At 47.9% G+C, this 18,424-nt stretch overlaps 1 protein-coding gene across 1 annotated transcript; it reads left to right on the forward strand.

Annotated features, from left to right (window-relative positions):
- Nucleotides 1-1,096: 1,096 nt before the first annotated feature.
- LOC144249977 (putative serine protease 47) lies at nt 1,097-9,762 on the forward strand. Its single transcript, XM_077792214.1, has 6 exons — nt 1,097-1,259; nt 1,365-1,394; nt 2,194-2,356; nt 4,165-4,442; nt 6,908-7,074; nt 9,445-9,762. Exons 1-6 carry the CDS (start codon nt 1,097-1,099, stop codon nt 9,760-9,762), a joined length of 1,119 nt encoding a protein of 372 aa, XP_077648340.1.
- Nucleotides 9,763-18,424: the final 8,662 nt, after the last annotated feature.

Genomic DNA, 18,424 nt, shown 5'->3' on the forward strand with positions numbered 1-18,424 from the left:
GTAGCACATTTTGTTTACACATTCTTCTCTTGATGGGCATCTAGAGTGACTTCATAGCTTGGCTATTGAGAACAGACATAGATGAAGGTATCTTATTCCTGTGTATGCAGGTATCTCTTTACTGTGCTTGCTTTGATTCCTTTGGGTATATGTCAGGAATGAGATAGCTGGATGGTATAATCAATTTATGTTTAGCTTTTTCTGGTGCCTCCATACTTTTATGCAGAGGGATGGTACTAATTTACATTCTCATCAGTGGTGTACAATGTTTCTTATTCCCACTCATCCTCACCAGCATTCGTTTTGGTTTTTGTTCTATACTGGTACATGAAATTCAAGCTATTTTGTAGGAACAAACATAGGTGCAGACTCAGTCTCTGAATAGTTGGTTGGAAGGAATAGTTTGTACAGAAAATCAGCAGAGTTTAGCAACATTTCAGGAAACTGGCAGTTTGGCCCACTTTGGACAGCAGGTGAATAAAAGAATGGTCCAGGTATGCATCTGAGATGTGATTAACAGTGACCTCCTGTTCCATTATAAGTGCTCAGAACCAATTCTACTCCATTTGATCCTTTTTTTTGAAAGTGATTAGTAAGTTCCTTGTAGTCTGATATTTTAAATCCAGAAATGAAGCAAAAGACATGCGAAAATAAATGTAGATTGACTATTCCAAACTCAGTGCTACATGGTAATGTAAAGTAGACCTAGAGAGCTGCCTTGGAATGCAGGATGGCCTGGCCTCTGGGCAACACCCCCGGGATGAATTACTGTTGAATATCCTTTCTCTTTTTCTATGGGTAGCCTCCTCTTCCTTTTCCCATTGATCTGGGTCCTTGATTGGATCAAGGTTGGTGTGGGACGGGACAGGGTACTGGGCCAGTGTGTGTGAGGGGGTCTGTCTTGGGATGAGGGCCAGGGCCTCCAGTGCCTGCGGAGGCAGGTGAGGGCAGAGTCAGGTTGGTGGTTGGTGGGGGCGGGTGTGGGAGCTGCCTGTCTCATGGCGGGGTCAGGAACCCTCTGCGCATGGGTAGGTCCAGGTCAGAGTGGGGTCATCCCCGGAGGCCAGCACTCCCGGATGGGCGCCAGGCCAGACTCATGGCTCTGCGGCCCTTGTTGTTGCTGTGGTCTCTCCGTCTCCAGGCGGCCTGTACCCCTGGTCCGCTGCAGCAGACAGGAAACGCAGATGAGCTCCCTGGGGAACAGGAGGACCTGGAGCCCATAGCCAGCGGGCTCTGGGGCTATGTGGGCGGGGCCCAAGGTCTGTTTGCAGTAGGGGCTGGTGGGAGAGGCTGGGGGGGGGGGGAGCAGGCCCAGGCGGGCAGTGAGAAGCCACAGGTCTGTTCTCTTTGCCTCTACCCTGAAGCAGGCGACCGCAAAGATGACATCACCCAAGGTAGGTCAGGTTCCCCAGTCTGGCGGGGATTTTATGGGTGGGAATCCCTGCCAGAGCTCAGCTATGAGGCTGTGGAGTAGGAGCGTGGCCCAGGCCTGGCCCAGGGTTGTTGGGGGCCCAGAGGCAGAGGCAGTCAGGCGCAGGAGTCTCAGGTCCCTTTCCAGAAATCTGGGAGCACAGCCAGGGACCAAGACAACCCTGCTCAAAAGTGAGGACCATGGATCCTCCCCCAGAGAGAAGTCTTCTGAACAGAGTCATCTCCATCTGCCCCACCCCTTTAGCAATGGAGCATGCCATGAGGGGTGGGGGTCAGTTGCCCCAGGTCACACAGTAGGACAGAGACCTCCTGGTGACTTCTCCTTATGATACTGGGGTGGAGGGTGTGGAGTGAAAACAGCTGCCTAGAAACTAGGACCTTGAAAAAGTCAGATTAGTAACCCCAGAGAACTTCACTCCTCTCATCTGCAAAGTAGGCATAGAGTTGTGCTGGTGGAAGGAGTGAGGCCCCAGGGTATCCTTCCCAGTCCCCTGGCTGTCCTGTGACCAGCCTTTCACCTTGCCCCTTCCTGTCCAGACCCCCAGATCAATATCCCCACAGCTCTTGCTCAGCTGTACTAGGCCATCTAGGCCTGGGCTCCGATGACTGAAGTCTGAGGCCAGGACAGCCCTCAATCATTTGGGCTGGGTCACTTGTGCCTTGACCTTGGCCTTCCCATGTGTGAAGTGAAGGAGGGACCTCCTTGGGGTGGTATGGGACACCACATGTATCTCTAACAGATGTGGGGGATTGTCTCCACAGTGTGCGGGAAGCCCAAGGTGATAGGGAAGGTGTATGGTGGCCATGATTCGGTGAGTGGCCAGTGGCCATGGCAGGCCAGCCTGCTCTACCTGGGCCAGCATCTCTGCGGAGCTGTCCTCATTGACGCCCACTGGCTACTTTCCACAGCCCACTGCTTTCTCAAGTGAGTTATGCTTCCTGGGGCCCTCACAGGGGGTTTGGCAGGGGAGGAAGGGTGAGAAGAGAAAAGGGGATCAGAGGGGATGGCCCTCCTCTGGGTATTGCTGTGGGTCCGTGTGCTGCCACCAAATGCACACTGCTCCTTCTTTGATCCACTGTCTGCTCCATCTGGACTGTCCTCCCCACTGGTCACCCAGTGCTTTCTTCATTTCCTGGGTCCTTACCATCCTTCATCCTCAGCCCCAGCTGAGAGACCCCTCTTCCCTATGTCTGTCCCCCCTGACATGGACGTGTCCTGAGAACATTGGCACCTTTCCCTACACTCCTGAGAGTAAGAATCTAGTCAGAGACCAGATATGATCAGCAATGAAATGATTTCTTTCATTACTTTTGTTAAACTACATTCCTGGGAGGAGCCAGAGTTACCCCTGTCCCATGTGTCAGGCTGCGTTGGTGGGGAGAGTAGGGTTCCCCAGCCTTGGAGAATGACATGGACAGTCAGGAGTCTAACTCTCCTGGCCCTCCTGGGCCTGTCTCTGTGGCTAACTTCAGAACACATGTGGAGGGACCCAGAGGGAACAAGGGACTCCTGGCCCAGGTAGGGGAGTTGCAATTTGTACACTTACTGTCCCTCAATCCTCAGCTAGTTTCTCTTGAATCTGTGCACAGTCCCCCGAAACCTCCATGACATGGAGGGGGGTGGCGAGATCCCATGCCAATGTGTCTCCATCTTTTCAGGAAGACAAGGAACAAGCTTCAGTCAGCATGATGCAGGAAGAAGCTCAAAGTGGGCAAGGAGGGCAGATGTGAGGGAAGGGGTGCAGAGAGAGGCTACATTGTGGGGGGCAGGGTCAAGGGACTTCCTTAAAGGAGGAATTGGGCTTGTGATATGGATGGGGGCCCTACAGGTCTGAGAACTGTGTGAACAAAGCCATGAAGTTACTCATTCCCCTTCAGAAACAGGAGAACTTCAATTCTCTGCACTCATTTGTGCATTTAAGAAATTCTTTGTGAGCATTTACCTCCAAGTGGAGAAAAGCAACCCTGCGGGAGTGGGTTGGAGGTGGTGAGGCCAGGGCATGGATCAGAAGGTGACATTGGAAGAGACCTGGTATATGAGTTAGCTTTTTGTCACTGTGACAAAATATCTGAGAATTGAGTCAAAAGTAGGAAATTTTACTTTGGGTCACGGTTTAGTTAGTACCTCTGTTACATGGAAACTTGGCCACATGGTTTCAGGCCTGTGGGAGAACAGTACACTGTGACAGGAGCACATGGTGGAGGAGTCCCTTTTACCTCATGGCAGCAAGGAAGCAAATAGGGGTACATGGTCCCAACATGTCAAGAGCACCCCCAACCTGATGACCTAACTGATTTCCACTAGGCTCTGCTGCTTACAGTTTCTGCCATCTCCTGATAGTGCCACAGGCCAGCACCCAGGCCTTTTGCACGTGAACTTTTGGGAGTCATTTAAGATCTGAACCATAACACTGGTAATGGTCCAGAGCTCCCCCTAGGAAAGTGAGAGGGTTTGATCTGAGGCACCCCTTAGTACCCTCCCAGCACCAGGATTCTCAGCTCCTCCAGTTCTAGGAGGTGGTGGGAAGCCCTATGTCCTGAGGTTGTGAGTTGAGTGTTCATCAACCCAGAGGGAGAAGGCTCCTGAGTGTTAGAAGGGAAGAGACAAAGATGCCTGGAATCAGGGCGGGGAGGAGGGGGTCCAGAGCAGGGTGGGCAGTGGGATGAGGATGCAGGAAGAGTGGGGGCCCCAGAATCAGAGATGATGCTGATGATGGGCCCTTCCTCCTCCAGCAAATCCCAGGCACCACAGGACTATGAGGTCCTCCTGGGGAACACCCAGCTGTACCAGCACACCCAGCACACCCAGAAGATGCTCGTGAACCAGATTATCACCCATCCAGACTTTGAGAAGCTCTACGTCTTCGGGAGTGACATTGCCATGTTGCAGCTGCACCTGCCTGTGAACTTCACACCCTATGTGGTTCCTGTCTGCCTCCCACGTGCAGACATGCAGCTGCCCAGTCAAACATCCTGTTGGATAACTGGCTGGGGAAGGCTCTCCGAGAAGAGTGAGGGGGCCTGGGAGAGGCAGGAAGGGAAATGAAGGACAGGAGGAAGCATCAGGGCCACAGGAGAGGGGTGGCTCAGCCAGGCAAGAGGCCCAGGCTGGTTTCTGAAGCCCCTGGACTTGATCCCCCTGTGCCTCATTTCCATGATCTCTCAGATGAGGACCGGGCCAGTGCTCCATCCCTTTTAGTTCTGAAAGTATGATTCTATGCTTCAGAGTTCCATGTGGCCCAGTCCCTGAATATCTGGGGATCCTTAACAACTGGAATCAAGAATCTGGGTTGTTGGAGTCTTTGTGGCTTTTGATTCCAGTGTTTAATCAGCCAAGGTTTGGGATGACTTGAATGAACTCAAAAGCTGTTCCTGGGGGCTGTCCCATTCCAGGTTGTTAGTTGGCTTTCCATTACTGTAAAAACAAAGCAAAACAAACTTGCCTGAGATAATTACTGAAAAAGAGGAAAGGCTTATTTTGATTCATGGTTTATGATGTGACATGGGGATGACGTTACATTCTGAGCAAGTTATGGAGCAGTGCTGCCCAGGAAGCAGAGAGCCAGAGGAGGGCCCGGGTTCCTGACATCCCCTTTAAGGGCACACCTGCAGTGACCTACCCTCCTCCTGCACACCCCATCCTTAAAGATTCCAGCACCTCCCAATAGTGTCACGGGTTGGGGCCAAACTTTAAACACACAGGCCTTTGAGAATCCTCGGAAAGGTGCTTGGGAAAAGTGGTAAGTCCCATGTGGCATCTGACCCAGAGCCTGCATGATGAAGTCAGAGTGATCCCAATTTAGGAATGGTTAATGTCTGTGAGCTCACCTAGCTCTTATCTTGTCCACTTCATATTCTTGTCATGTGAACTGCATAATGAAGAAAGCTTTGGGGTTTTGTGTTGCCTTGTCAGATTGAAAGAAGAGAATCATAGACAAAGGCTTATGCCTGGATGATTTAATAAAGAAAGGATTGTTGATGGTTTGGGGAAATGCTTCTGGTGTATTTTCAATGAAAGAAAGAACAGTACAAATTTGTAATCATCCATGGGGTCAGCATTTGGTTCCATGTCTCTCAACAGAGGTGTTATAGGTGTTTTGGACAGAACATGTCTTCAGTGAGTACTCTGCCCACAAGCCTAATACCTGCCCACCCAGTGTTAGGAACACTCCCTAGTCATGGGGTGGCCAGCCCCCAGCATACATATGTGTAGAAACACATTCCGGTTCTTCCTTGAAGGCAAGATCCAAGTGTTGTTTTAATGTTCCAGACAGTGTCCCAAGGCACCTGGTAGGAACTCCACTGCTCTTTTCCACCCTGGCACAGTAAATCACTGTTTCCTGCCTGTTGACTCCAAATTTCTCTCCCATTTTCCATCCTGTGTACTTCTACTCAAGTCCCCACATGGTGCCCTAGTATGGGCACATAGAATAAAATGTAAACTCCCCACCTTGGCTATAAGGCTGTACATAGTATCAGTGCTCTGCCCCTTCTCTGCCTCAGCTCCTCCTGCATCCCTTACAAATCTGATAACTAGCAGCACTGTCCACTTTGCTCCTCCTTGAGCAAGGCCACCTCCATCCCTAGACCATTTGCTTTGCTATTTTCCCTGCCTAGATTTCTTTCCCTTCTGCTCTTTGCATTACCTCTTTCTTCTTTATAGCTCAGCTCAGCTACTCCCAGTTTTACTTGATCATGTGAGCTATTTTGAAATAGGCAATCCCTACTGTCATCTCCCTGTTCTATTTGGTCCATAGCACTTAACAATTTGTTCATTTACCTTACTTGCTCTGTCTCTTCCAACTCAAAATGTCAACCTATTCCTCAGTGTGTAAAATATGCCTAGCACAAGGACAAGTGAATAGATAAGTGATGGGGTGAGTGGATGGATGGATGGATTGACAGATGGGAGGATGAATGTGGAATTGGATGGGAAGATGATTGGATGGATGGATGGATGGGTGAAGTTGGTGGATGGGTGGTCGTATGTGTTAGTGGATGGGGAGAAGGAAGAAAGAATGGAGAGATTGATGAGAGTAGATGGAAAAATGAGTGTGGGAAGATGGGTAGATGGATGGAGGAATGGGTGAATGTGTGGACGTGTGGATGGGCAGGTCAGTGGATAAAGAGATGGCAAAAAGGTTAGTAATGGATGGGTAGAGAGTAGACTGAATGGTTCATGAGAGGATAGGTGGGTGAGTGAATGGTTGCTGAATTCCAGGGAGTGGAGTCATATAATTAGTGGGATTTGCCACTTTGTAGAATAGGAAAGGTTGTTCTGTTGTTGGAGGAATAGGCTAAGTATGTGGACAGCTTTGAGAAAAAGGTGGGGGGCTTAGCATGGAAGACTGAACCAAGGTTTGAAACCCATGCTTGAGAGTAGTGGTGAGCGTCAGGCAGAGTGGGGGTTCTGAGTCGTCTGGGTTTCTTTGCTAAGGCACAGTGCATGTCACTCACCTCCTTCTCGTTTTCACAGAGCCATTGTCACCGCCCTACTCTCTCCAGGAAGCTAAGGTGAGTCTTATGAATAGCACGATCTGCAATACCTTCTATGGGCAAACACCTGGAGAAGGCAGGAACTACTCTGTGCAGGAGGAGATGCTGTGTGTGGGGGACTTCTCAACAGGAAAGGCCATCTGCCAAGTAAGTAAGGTCGGGCTCTGCTGCTCTCCTGCCTGTTCTGCTGGCCTCAGTTTCCCCTGGGGGGCCTGTGTTGGCCTCAGCTGTCTTGGTGGAGACCCCAAACTTCCTGCTTCCTTCCTTCTACATATTTTCCATGGGCTCCATTCCTCATCAGTCTTCCTTCAGACCAGTACCTTCCTCAGCCCACCCCAGCACAAAGCTGTCTGCTGTGAGGACCCTCAAACAGTATCCATTTTAGTTGCCTGTTTTAAACTTTGATGTGTAGCATATACACAGGATGAGTTATTTGTAAGTGTACAGCACGATGACTTTTCTGACGTTGATGCAACCTGTTACCAGCCCTCCCCACAACTCTCCATTCCCTTCTTGTCCCTAACCAGCAGATTTCCTTTTAGTCTCTGGAATTGATTCTGAATTTTCTGTAGACAGGATTTATAGTTGGCTTTCTTCTGTATTTTAACATTATATTTGTACCCAGGGTTTTTACTGTAAGTTCATATCAGCTGTCTAATCATCAAAAAATAAAGGGTAATCCACAATTGGGGGGCATCTGGTGACCTGGTGTGTTGGAATACACCTGTAAGCCCAGTGGTTCAGGAGGTTGACTGCAAATTCATGCCAAGCCTCAGCAATTTAGTGAGACATTTTGCAACTTAGGGAGACTGTTTTCATATTAAAAATAAAAGAAAGTGTGGATGTGGAACAGTCATGAAAAGCCCATGGATTCAGTCCCTGGTAATAAAAACTAATATTAATATCTGGTTGGTAGTATACAAAAATGCCAATGTCATAGAAAAGAAGGAATGAATGAGACTGAAGTAGGTTAATAAAACTTGGTATTTAAAGATAATATGGGATCCTGGATTGGATCTTGGAATTGAATAGGGATATTTGGGGGCTGAGGCTCAGTGGTAGAGTGCTCACCTAGCGTGTGTGAGGAGCTGGGTTCAATCCTCAGCACCACATAAAAATAAAGAAAATAAACTTATTGTGTCCAACTACAACTAAGAAAAAAAATTTAAAAAAAGAATAGGGATATTTGTTCATAGTGAAATCTGAATATGTATTTAATAATATTGTACCACCTCTATTTCCTTGGTTTAAGTATTTGTACCATGGTTATGTCAGATGTTAACACTAGAGGAAGCTAGGTGCAGGATATGTAGATCCTCTATAGTATCCTCCACATCTAGCCTAATCCTACATTATTTCAAAATGGAAAGATTTGAAAAGATTGAAATAAACCCTTTACCAGAGAGTTCATTTAGATGTCAAACAAGCAAATGAAAAAACCTCTCAATATTGTCAGGCACAGGAGAAATACAAACTCAAACACCAGTGAGATGCCTCTACACATTAATTAAATGGCTGAATTCAAATGACTGGCCACATCAATTGTTGACAAGGATGTGAAGCACCTGGAACCCTCAACATACCCAAATGGTAACGTTGTAATCTGGTGCAAATATTTTGAAAACAATTTTGTAAAAAGCTATATACACTTCTACCATACAACCCAGACATAGTAATGTTAGGTATTTACCCAGGAGAAGTGAAAGCAAGACTTGTAGATGTCCAAGAAAGACATCTATATGACTACAAGACAATTCACAGCAGGTTTCTTGGGTAATAGTTCAAAACTAAGAAAAAGTTAAAAGATCAGTAGCAGGCTAATGAGCAAATAAACTAAACAATATCCCTACACTAGTGCACTACTCAGCAGTAAACAGGAATAAACTATGGGGCACACAGCTACCCAGGTGTACTACTAAATGACTGTCCTGGGGCCAAATGATTGCAATAGCATACTGGCCTGCCGCATATGAGGCTCTTGTTTTTCATCCTCAGGACTGAAAAAAAGAAAAAGAAATAGAAGAAAACAATCTTTAGTGGAAAAACACCAGATAAAAATAGCAGTACAACTTGTGTGATTCTGTTCCTACAAAATTCTAGGAAGCTGGATACTCAGTGAAGAAAAAGGCAGTATGGGTGCTCCCTGCTGCTCAGGGTTCACAGAGCCAGGGTCTGCACAGAGGTGTCAGCTGACCCGGCCTGCTCTAGGCCATTCTGTCCATAGAGCTGTCCATCCTGGCCTCACAGTGTGTGCTGCCCTGGCCACCAGGAGCTCAGGCATGGGGGCTAGAGGGAGGGGCTGTGGACTGACGGATTTGGAAACATGATCTCCACTGGGAGGATCATCTCAGGAGCTTCTTGCTGCTTCATTCTGGTGTCCCTCATTGGGGGCTTGAACTGATTGGCCTTCACTAGGGCCCTGCTTCAGATAGTGGCAGCCCAGGGTGTCCAACATTGTCACCTGGTATTTCTGCCCCCACTCGGCCCCCATACTAACTCCTCCCTCTCTTTCCTCAGGGTGATTCTGGGGGCCCTCTTGTCTGCTATGGCCCCAATGCCTGGGTCCTGGTAGGACTGGCCAGCTGGGGCCTGGACTGCAGGCCTCCTGTCTACCCCAGCGTCTTCACCAGGGTTGCCTACTTCATTGACTGGATCAGTAAAGTCAGGAAGCGGAGTTCTCTGCCAGACCCTCCGCCCGACCCTCCTCCCACAGACTTTCCATCCCAGCCTCTGAGAGCTTCCGGCTGGCCCGGGCCCTGGAACACGCTCGTGTGCACACAGACCTGGCTCCTTCTGCCTTTTATCCTCATGTTACAGCAGCAGGTCCCTGGGTGACTGTCAGGGCCCTACATATTTCCTCTGCCCAGGCCCCCGGCCTCTTGCTGCAGCTTCTCTCACTCAAGTCCACTGTTGATCTAAACATCCCCTTCCTCAGCTTCCCTGTCCGTCATCTGCCACGCCCAAAGCCAAGTTCAGCAAACCAGCCCAAATAAAAGACGCATCCTCCTGTTCCTCTGGCTGTGCTGCCCTCTGGGCTCCTTCTGTCCCTCAGTGCTCTCCTTTCCCTTCCACTTGGTCATCTGGCTTCCAGAAGGAAGAGGGAGGGGTCTTCTTAGGAATCTTCAGCCAAGGGGCCCTGGGGCAGAAAGCACTGCCATAGGGTGGACTGTGAGGAAGTTGGGAGCCAGGCTGCTTTCTAAGCAGCAGTCATGGTCTGTCTGCCCTGGCTGACTGCTCCCACCCCGGGCTTTACACCTGGTGTCCAAGTGTAAGGGAGGCCGTGCTTCCCCTCAGTAGATATGTGATCTGGTGCAGATATTTTGAAAACAATTTTGTAAAAATCTATCTACACTTCTACCATACAACCCAGACATAGTTGGATTCAGTGGACCTGAGGGATGACAACTGGTCCTGTCCTGTAGCCAGAGGTCTCTCAGATGTCGGTGGTGGGGGCTGGAATCTGGTCAAGAAGCAGAGAGAAGGCCCTGATGCCAGACTGAAAGCTCATCCTCATAAGGCAGCGATTTTCAGAGCTCTGCCCCCTTTTTGACACCTGGGTTGCTTTTCATGTACATCTACAGGATGCTTCAGGCATGTAGACACTGTCCACTTCCCCAGCCCCAGTCACCCATGAACATGGTACCTGTTGTCTAAGGTCCAGGGTACACCTACCCTTGTGTCCACAGGCCTCTTAGGGTTGGATCCCAGTGTCACCTTGTTGATGTAGCTGATCCTATACTAGGGGTCCAGTAACAAGTTTTAAAGTAGTGTGGCTGTCTTTCCCAAAAATATGCTGGACACAGGTTTTGATGCAGCCAGCAGGAACCCAGAGGCCTCACAATACCCACCCCAATGTTCAGATCCCTGGTTGAAAGGGAGAGCTTTTATTTAGCAGATGGTGACATAAACTGGACACCATTTATGGGTTTCAGTGGTAAAGGTTTCCTACCCTGATATTTCTCAAATTTCCTGGACCCTTACTGACAGGAGAATAGATGAACTCTCATGAACATTAGCAATAGGACTTCCCTGTCTTTGACCTTCTGAAGGCTCAGCAATGGCCTTTCCAGTGTGAAGACACTGTAGGAGCTTTAAGTACAATCCTGGCCTTTGGCCAGAGCACCTCTACTAATGGATGATTGTATAACCACCATCTTTGATGGGTCTTGGAGCTCCATACTCTAGGGAAGGTGGAAGACAAGAGCTTTCCATCTGGTAACAAAACAGGTGATCTCACCCAACATGACTGCTCAGAACTATGGTCTGCATATGAGTTCTTTGCACAGCATGCGGTCCATGCATCTTCTCCACAGGGTCAGGGGAGCTTGGGTGGTTCAGTGCTGAGTACCACCTGCTGTTGGTGCTATGGAAACCTCAGGCTGGCTGGTGCTGGGGACCCGGGCATTGTCTTTCCTATTGCAGGGGCTGGGAGATTCTCTGATCCATGGGCATTCTCACACTCTAAACCAAGAGATCTCAACTCACACCTAGTCCTCATAACAGATCCACCAAATATCAGCTTCAGCCCAAGTGGTTTTTCTTTAGGTGAAGGAACTTGAGTACTCAGTGTCATTTATTTTGAATGGTGAGCTGAAGCATATAAGGTTCAGAAACTACTTGAGATGTTATAGGAAGCAAGGAGTGGCAGAGGAATGTAAGCCCAATACCACTTTGAAAGAGTTTGAAGGCCTTTTTTCCCCTCTCCCTTAGGCTGCCCTAACCCAGCCTCAATCACCCAGGAGAGACTTTTTATGACCCGTCCCAAATGTGAGCTCCAGATACTGCCTTCAAGAGAGGGAGTGACTGGGTGGGCCTGGAGCAGGGTTTCAAGCAGCCCTATGGGGAGAGCATGATCAGGAGGAAGGATTTGAAGTTCTTTGATCAGGGCCTCCCTACCCTCACAGGTGGTGCAAGGACACAGGCTACTGCTCATTGGAAGATCAACTGTAGAAGAGGTATAGAGGGCAAGAAGTGAGCCAAGGTCAGTTGGAGATGCTGCTTCCAGCCTGGAACAGAAGGAGCTTGGAAGTCCTCACTCCCACTCTCAAAACAGGAAGGCTGGACAAACTGAGCATCCACAGCTCTTCTTAGATCCTTCAGAGAATTGAGGTCCCCAGGCAAACGGTGACCCCCACATTTGCAGAGACATTCTTATCTGGAGACTCAAGGCTAACCTGAAGGGAAGCCGAGGCGCACACACCAGGCACCGGCACCAGTGCTGGGTGAGGAAACCTAAACTGCAGTGGAGCAGTTGCTGGAGACTTGAGAGTTGAACTCCAGAGAGGCCATGGGAGCACTGGGGCCCCTCACTCCCCTGGGTGCTGCCTCCAGGAGCCTTGTCAGGTTCTCAGGCTTTAGACCAGAGGATCAAACACTACCCCTGTTTGTGGCAATGGCATGGGGAAAATAACCATTCTGAACTATTACCAGAGTATTAGTTCTACTCTATAAAAGCTGCTACAAGAGAAAGTGTCATGCCAGAGCTGATCTTTATGATTTTATCTGCATCTAACTGACTTGGAGTGGCAAACATCGACCTCCTGCTCCCTCTTTCATTCCTGCCCTATCATGGTTGGGGGTGCATGAAGGTTTTAGCCAAAGGACACAGGCTCCCTGTGAGACTGCGAGGTCTAATCCTAAGACTAGGGAATTCTTCCTATCCCTCATGCTCACCTCAGCACCACCTCAGTAGGGATTCTGTATAATGAGAGAGGAAGGAACCGTCTCAGTCCATAATCAGTAAGGATCCACTGGGAAACTAACAGGCAAGAGCGGAGACAAAAATAAGGACACCAGAGGAAATACAGTCTGTCACACCCATGGCCATGTCAAACAGTAAACACAGCCTAACTACTCACCAGATAAACACAAAACATCACACTGCACATTTATGAACCTTTCACCCAGCAGATCATATCTGACTTTGTACAGAAAATTTCAAGGTATACATGGAGAAGAAGAAGAAAAAAGAAGAGGATGAGGAAGGAGAAGAAGAAACAGAATCAGACAACATTTCTTCAAGGAAAAGCAAACATCAAAACCAGGCTTAGATTTAGTGGGCATTTTGAAAAATTCAGATCAAGAATCTGAAATAATTATGAATACATTGTGGGCGATGTCAACAGGCAGATGGACACTCCAAGAAAGAGTCAAAAGGAAATTCTAGAAATCAAAAGATATTGTAACATAAATAATACCTTTAAATATTTAATCAATAAACTGGTGCAATGGCTAATTTTAATTATCACCTTATTAGAGTAAGAGATGCTTAAGATTAAGAGGCTTCTGGGTTTGACAATGAGAATGTGTCTAAGTACAATTAATATACACTAATAAGTATAATAATATACAAACTGGAAGAGCTTTGAATTAATTTTTTTTAAATTTGGAAAAATAAAAGATTTGTGAATGGTAATGAAGCACATGAAAATATGTTCCACATCATCAGGCATTAGGGAGATGCAAATTAAAACTAAAATGGGAGACCACTTAATTTGAGTTGAATGGCTGATAAAAGAGATAATATCAAAACTTGGCAAGGATGTAGAAAAAGTGAAACCCATTCACATTTCAGCAGGAATGTAAAATTAGAGACCTTTTAGAAATCAGTTTGGAAATTTATAAAATATTAAACAAAAACTTACCACATGACCCGGCAGTTTCAATTCTCAGAATGTACCCAAGAAAAACAAAACTGCATGTCCAAAAAGAAAGTAAACTAAAGAATTAAAATAAAATAGTTAAATCAAAACACACAGTGTCTCCACAAATACTTTCACAGGAATATTCATAGCAACATTGTACATAATATCTCCAAACTGCAAACAACCAAATGCTTGTCAACTGGTAAACAAATATCAGAGTGATACAACCATGGGGTGGAATAAAAAGAAACAAAATACAGGTACCTGCCTAGAACTTCAAATAGGTTATGTTAAGTGAAGGAAGCTGGATGCAGAAGACAACAAATTCTGTGGTTTTATTTATCTGGAAGGCCTAGGAAATGCTCATAGGAAAAAAAAAGGACTTAAAAATGTTGGCATTTTTCTAGGAGTGGAGGCAAGAGTGAAGATAGCAAGTTAGGTGATTATTGCACAAATCCATGAATTTACCAAAAATCATTGAATTGTCTACTTGTAATGAGTGAGATTTATAGTATATAAATGATATTTCAATAACACTGTGTTGAGGGGAAAAATAAAAATGGTATGATAATGGTGAAGGCACTTAATGTGGAGTTGGGTTGCCAGTGCAAATCACCTTGGAGACCTGACAACACCCACAACTTGGGCACCTGCCCAAGTGCATGCTGGCTGCATGGAGAGCCTGAACAGCCAGGGCTTTGGGGATGATAACACTGAGTTACGAATTAAGATTGCTGCTGGGAAAATTAAGCCATTTTGTAGGAAGGGGCATGAGTACAATTTAAGTCTCTGTATAGTTTTGTGGAAGGAGTGGTTTGTACAGAAGATCAAGAGTTTAATCGTGTTTCAGGAAGAGGAAGTTTGTCCCACTTGGGTCAGCATGGTGGGGTGGGGTGCAGCCCAGATGAAGGTTGAGCTGTGGTTCCCAGTGATATCTGATTAAAAATGGCTTCTTGCTTCATTTCAAGTGTCCAGAACCAATTCTGCTCCATTTGATATTTTTTCCTGACAGTGGCAAATAAAATAAGTTCCCTATAGTCTGAAGTTTATGGTCAGACATGAAGAAAAAGCATAAGAAATAAATGCAAAAATGACACCTTCCTTGAAAACTCTGCTCACTGGCTGCAGGTCTTCCTGTCCCCGGGTATTCCCATGGGCACCTCACAGCATGTGTGAAGGGCTGGGGGTGTGGGGCGACAGCAGTTGCAGCAGCAGCCAGAGGCAGGGTCTGGCTCAGCTCAGGTCCCCACAGCCCCTGACCATCCAGAGTGCAGAGTGGACTGTGTGACCTGTCCCTGACCTGGGCCTGACCCAACTAGAGACAGTCCCTAATATAACCCAAGTCACAGCCCTTCTGTCCCCTGATGGGTGCATTCACTGGAGAACAGACAGCCTGGAGGTCCTGACTCCATCCCAAGACAGACCCCCGACTGACACAGTGTGTGACACCACCCTGACCTCAGCCTGACCTATATTGAGCATGGCTGGCACAAATCCAATCAAGTTCTCCTACGAATCAATGAGGAAAAAACATTTTAAAAGGCAGCTACGCACCACATGGCTTGCCAATCATTGAAATGGGTAGGTTGGCAAAGAACAATGATTTTATCACAAGGTGGCCAAGGTTTAGTGCCATTTATGGGACAAAGAACTGGGGAGAGTTCAGGCATGCAGGAAAGGGACTGGAGGTGAAATGGGTCATATCTGTCATTAGTAACCAACTTCATTGTTCTTCAGAGGACATGGGTTCCCAAAGTGGTGGCATGGGTGTGATGCAGTTGTGGGGTTCTCAGCCCCAAGACATCAAAAGGTCACCCATCAGACACCAGTAGAGGCCCAAGGGAAGTCGGTGGTTTCAACAGAAGCAGGTGTTACAGCCCTAAAAATTAACCTAGGAAAACATGATCATCCTAAGCCCCCACTTCAGAGGTGTTATCTCCACTATGGGAAATGACAGAAACTGTAAGTATCAGAGCCTAATGGAAAGAAGTTAGGTCATGAGGGTGGGGTGCTCTTGATGTGCAGAGGACCGTGTCCTCCAATTTGTTTCCTTGTAGCCATGAGGTGAAGAGGAATTCTCACTAGGGCTCCTGCCATGGTGTAGTGCTCTCCCACTGGACTGAAGCAGTGTGTCCAAGTTACCATGTAACAAAGATACAAACCATGAAACCATGACCCAATGTTAGATTTCCTCTTTTGAACTTGATTTTCTCAGGTATTTTGTCACAGTGACCAAAAGCTAACTCATCTATCAGTTGTCTCTTCCAATGTCTCCTTCTCACCCATCCCCAAGCCTAAACCACCCTACCACTGCCCACTCCCTAAGGGTTTCTATTCCAACTTGGTGGTAAGTGCTCACAATGAATTTCTTTTTAAAAATATTTTTATTTTTAGTTGTAGTTGGACACAATACCTTTATTTTACTTATTTATTTTTATGTGGTGCTGAGGATGGAACCCAGGGCCTTGCACCTGCTAGGCGAGCACTCTACTGCTGAGCCCCAGCCCCAGCCCACATGAATTTCTCATGCAAAAAAATTGTAGCTTTCTTTTGCTCTGAAGAGAACTCAGAGACTTCATGGCTTTCTTTACACAGCTCTCTAACCAGGAGGGCTCCTACCCACTCCACAGACTAATTCCTCTTGGATAGCAGTCCCTACAGCCCCTTATAACTGCTCCCTTGTTACAGAATTTCTCTCGACCCCTTCCCTCAGTTCATCCCTCTTTGCCTATGTCTATGAATTTATTGCTGATATGGAGGCAAAGTCTACGAAAGTCTACTGAAAACCTTAGAATTCTAAGATTTGATGAGTGATGTGTGTCATGAGAAGGTCTTCCTAAAGTTTTTTATAATGAGCTAAAGCAAAAATTTTAAGATGTTAGCAGACCACGGCTCAGCTGTTGACTGGCATGGCACAGGCTGGCCAAGGTCCGGGGAAACAGGAGACTCTGACCAACCCTACCCAGTGCACAGACACCAGGAGGAGCTTCTTCAACTGAGTTTCAATGAAGGTGCAGCTAACAAAGGGCATCCATCCACAAGGGGCCAGTCCCTGTGGTCACCGTCAGAAAGCAGAGCACATCAGTAATTGGGGGAGTGGGTCTTGCTGGTGGTGTCATATGACGTTTCCCTAGGGCGCTGTGACTTCTTCCCCTAGAAGCCAGACCTTGTCCTCTCATCAGGCCACCTACTCAGGAAGACCATGGCCATGCTGGAGATCAGTCCAACCTCACTGTCCAGCATCATTCATGGGAGGAGAAAGAAGCTGTCAAAAAAATAACACTGCTTCCAGGCTTACTTCTAGAAACCTGATTAAAGGCACAAGAGGCTTGAGGCTTAAAAGCAGCTCTCCATCCAAATGAGATAAGAGGGCCCAAAATTCTCAAGAACTACATTAAAAAATTGTGCTTCTGTCTGTGATGCTCATGGCTGCCACAAACACCACACAGTACTGGGAGACTTTGGCTTCCATAGCAGGTCCTTCGCAGATGACTCCACCCTGCAGTGGCTCAACATGATTCCACCCCTCTGGGGACCTTCAGTGGTCCCCAGTCTGGTGTGTGAGGAGCCCCTCCCCTGCACATGCCTAAGAAGAAATACTGTGGGTAAAAAATCGTGGCCCTGCCTGTGATGGCCACGGCTGCCACAAATGCCTCGCAGTTATTTGGAGTCTTCTGTTTCCATAACAACTCCTCCCCAGATGACTCCACCCTGCAGTGGGGTGGCTCTGGATGACTCCACCTCTTTGGGGCCCTTCAGTGGCCCTTAGTTTCGGGGGCAAACTCTCTTGCCTGTGCTTATGGAGAAATGCTGCACGTATCTGGAAGAACACTGTGCATGCCTGAGGCCACCTTCATAATTCAAATAAGATTCCTTGTTCACCTCCTTAAGCAAACCTTCCCTTGACCACTTTCTCTTCTGCCGCAGCATGAGTCCTAATGAAGGCTCTTAGGGATGGGTAGAGTTTATGTTCATGACTCTCATCTCAACTGGAGCAGGTCAAGTTGGTTCCACTGAAAACTGGCAAACTGGGCAGGTCAACCTTAGGGTGGCCAGCACAGAGACTGACCCAGAGCAGTGGGGAGCTACAGGAGCTGCTAGGTCTGGCCATCAGATGATCTCCAGGGAAGTGTTGGAAGTGGCTGGCTACTGCTCCCAGGGAAGCAACAGGAGAGCCGCTACCACTAGGAGCTGAGGGTCACCGACATTCAACATCAGGGCTGTTCACACTACAATCTGAGGGCCACCAGTCTGTCAGTCCTCAGACCTCAGAGCTGCCAACACCCAGGGAGATGCGCTTTGGCTCTTCATGATTCCTCTTCATGCTTGGCCCTCAGATGATTGGTAAGAGAGACGTTTAAGGGACACAGATCATGAAGGGATGCACAGAGACAAGATCCCCTAACCAAGTGGCCCCTTTTCAATGGGGTGATGAGTGGGGTTCTGAGAGCATGTTGGCTCTTTTCTCCCAGGATCAGTGGAAGGACCAGCCTCAATCCAGAGGCAAGACCCAGTGGACAGACACTTGTGCACCCTGGTGCCTGGCATCTCCGGTTACCTCCTCCTCTCAGTTCTCACTGCATGGTGCTACACAGACTCCATGGCAGAAGCAGCAGCCTGAGAAGACTTTTCCTACAAATCTGCCTTTATTCCCAGTGACACAAGGCCAACAAGGTCCAACCTCCCTCCAGGCTTGAACATCCCGCCCCCTCCTCTCAGTAGCCTCCCTCTGCCCTCCCCTTCCCAATCCCCTTCCCTTCCCTGTCCCGAGGACCGGCACGAACTATCCTGAGTGAGGAGGAACCCTTGGTGTGCAGGATGAAGCAAGGGTGAGACCTGGCCTGAGGGGCTGC

The sequence above is a fragment of the Urocitellus parryii genome, chromosome 13 (assembly GCF_045843805.1).
Source record: "Urocitellus parryii isolate mUroPar1 chromosome 13, mUroPar1.hap1, whole genome shotgun sequence".
NCBI lineage: Eukaryota > Metazoa > Chordata > Mammalia > Rodentia > Sciuridae > Urocitellus > Urocitellus parryii.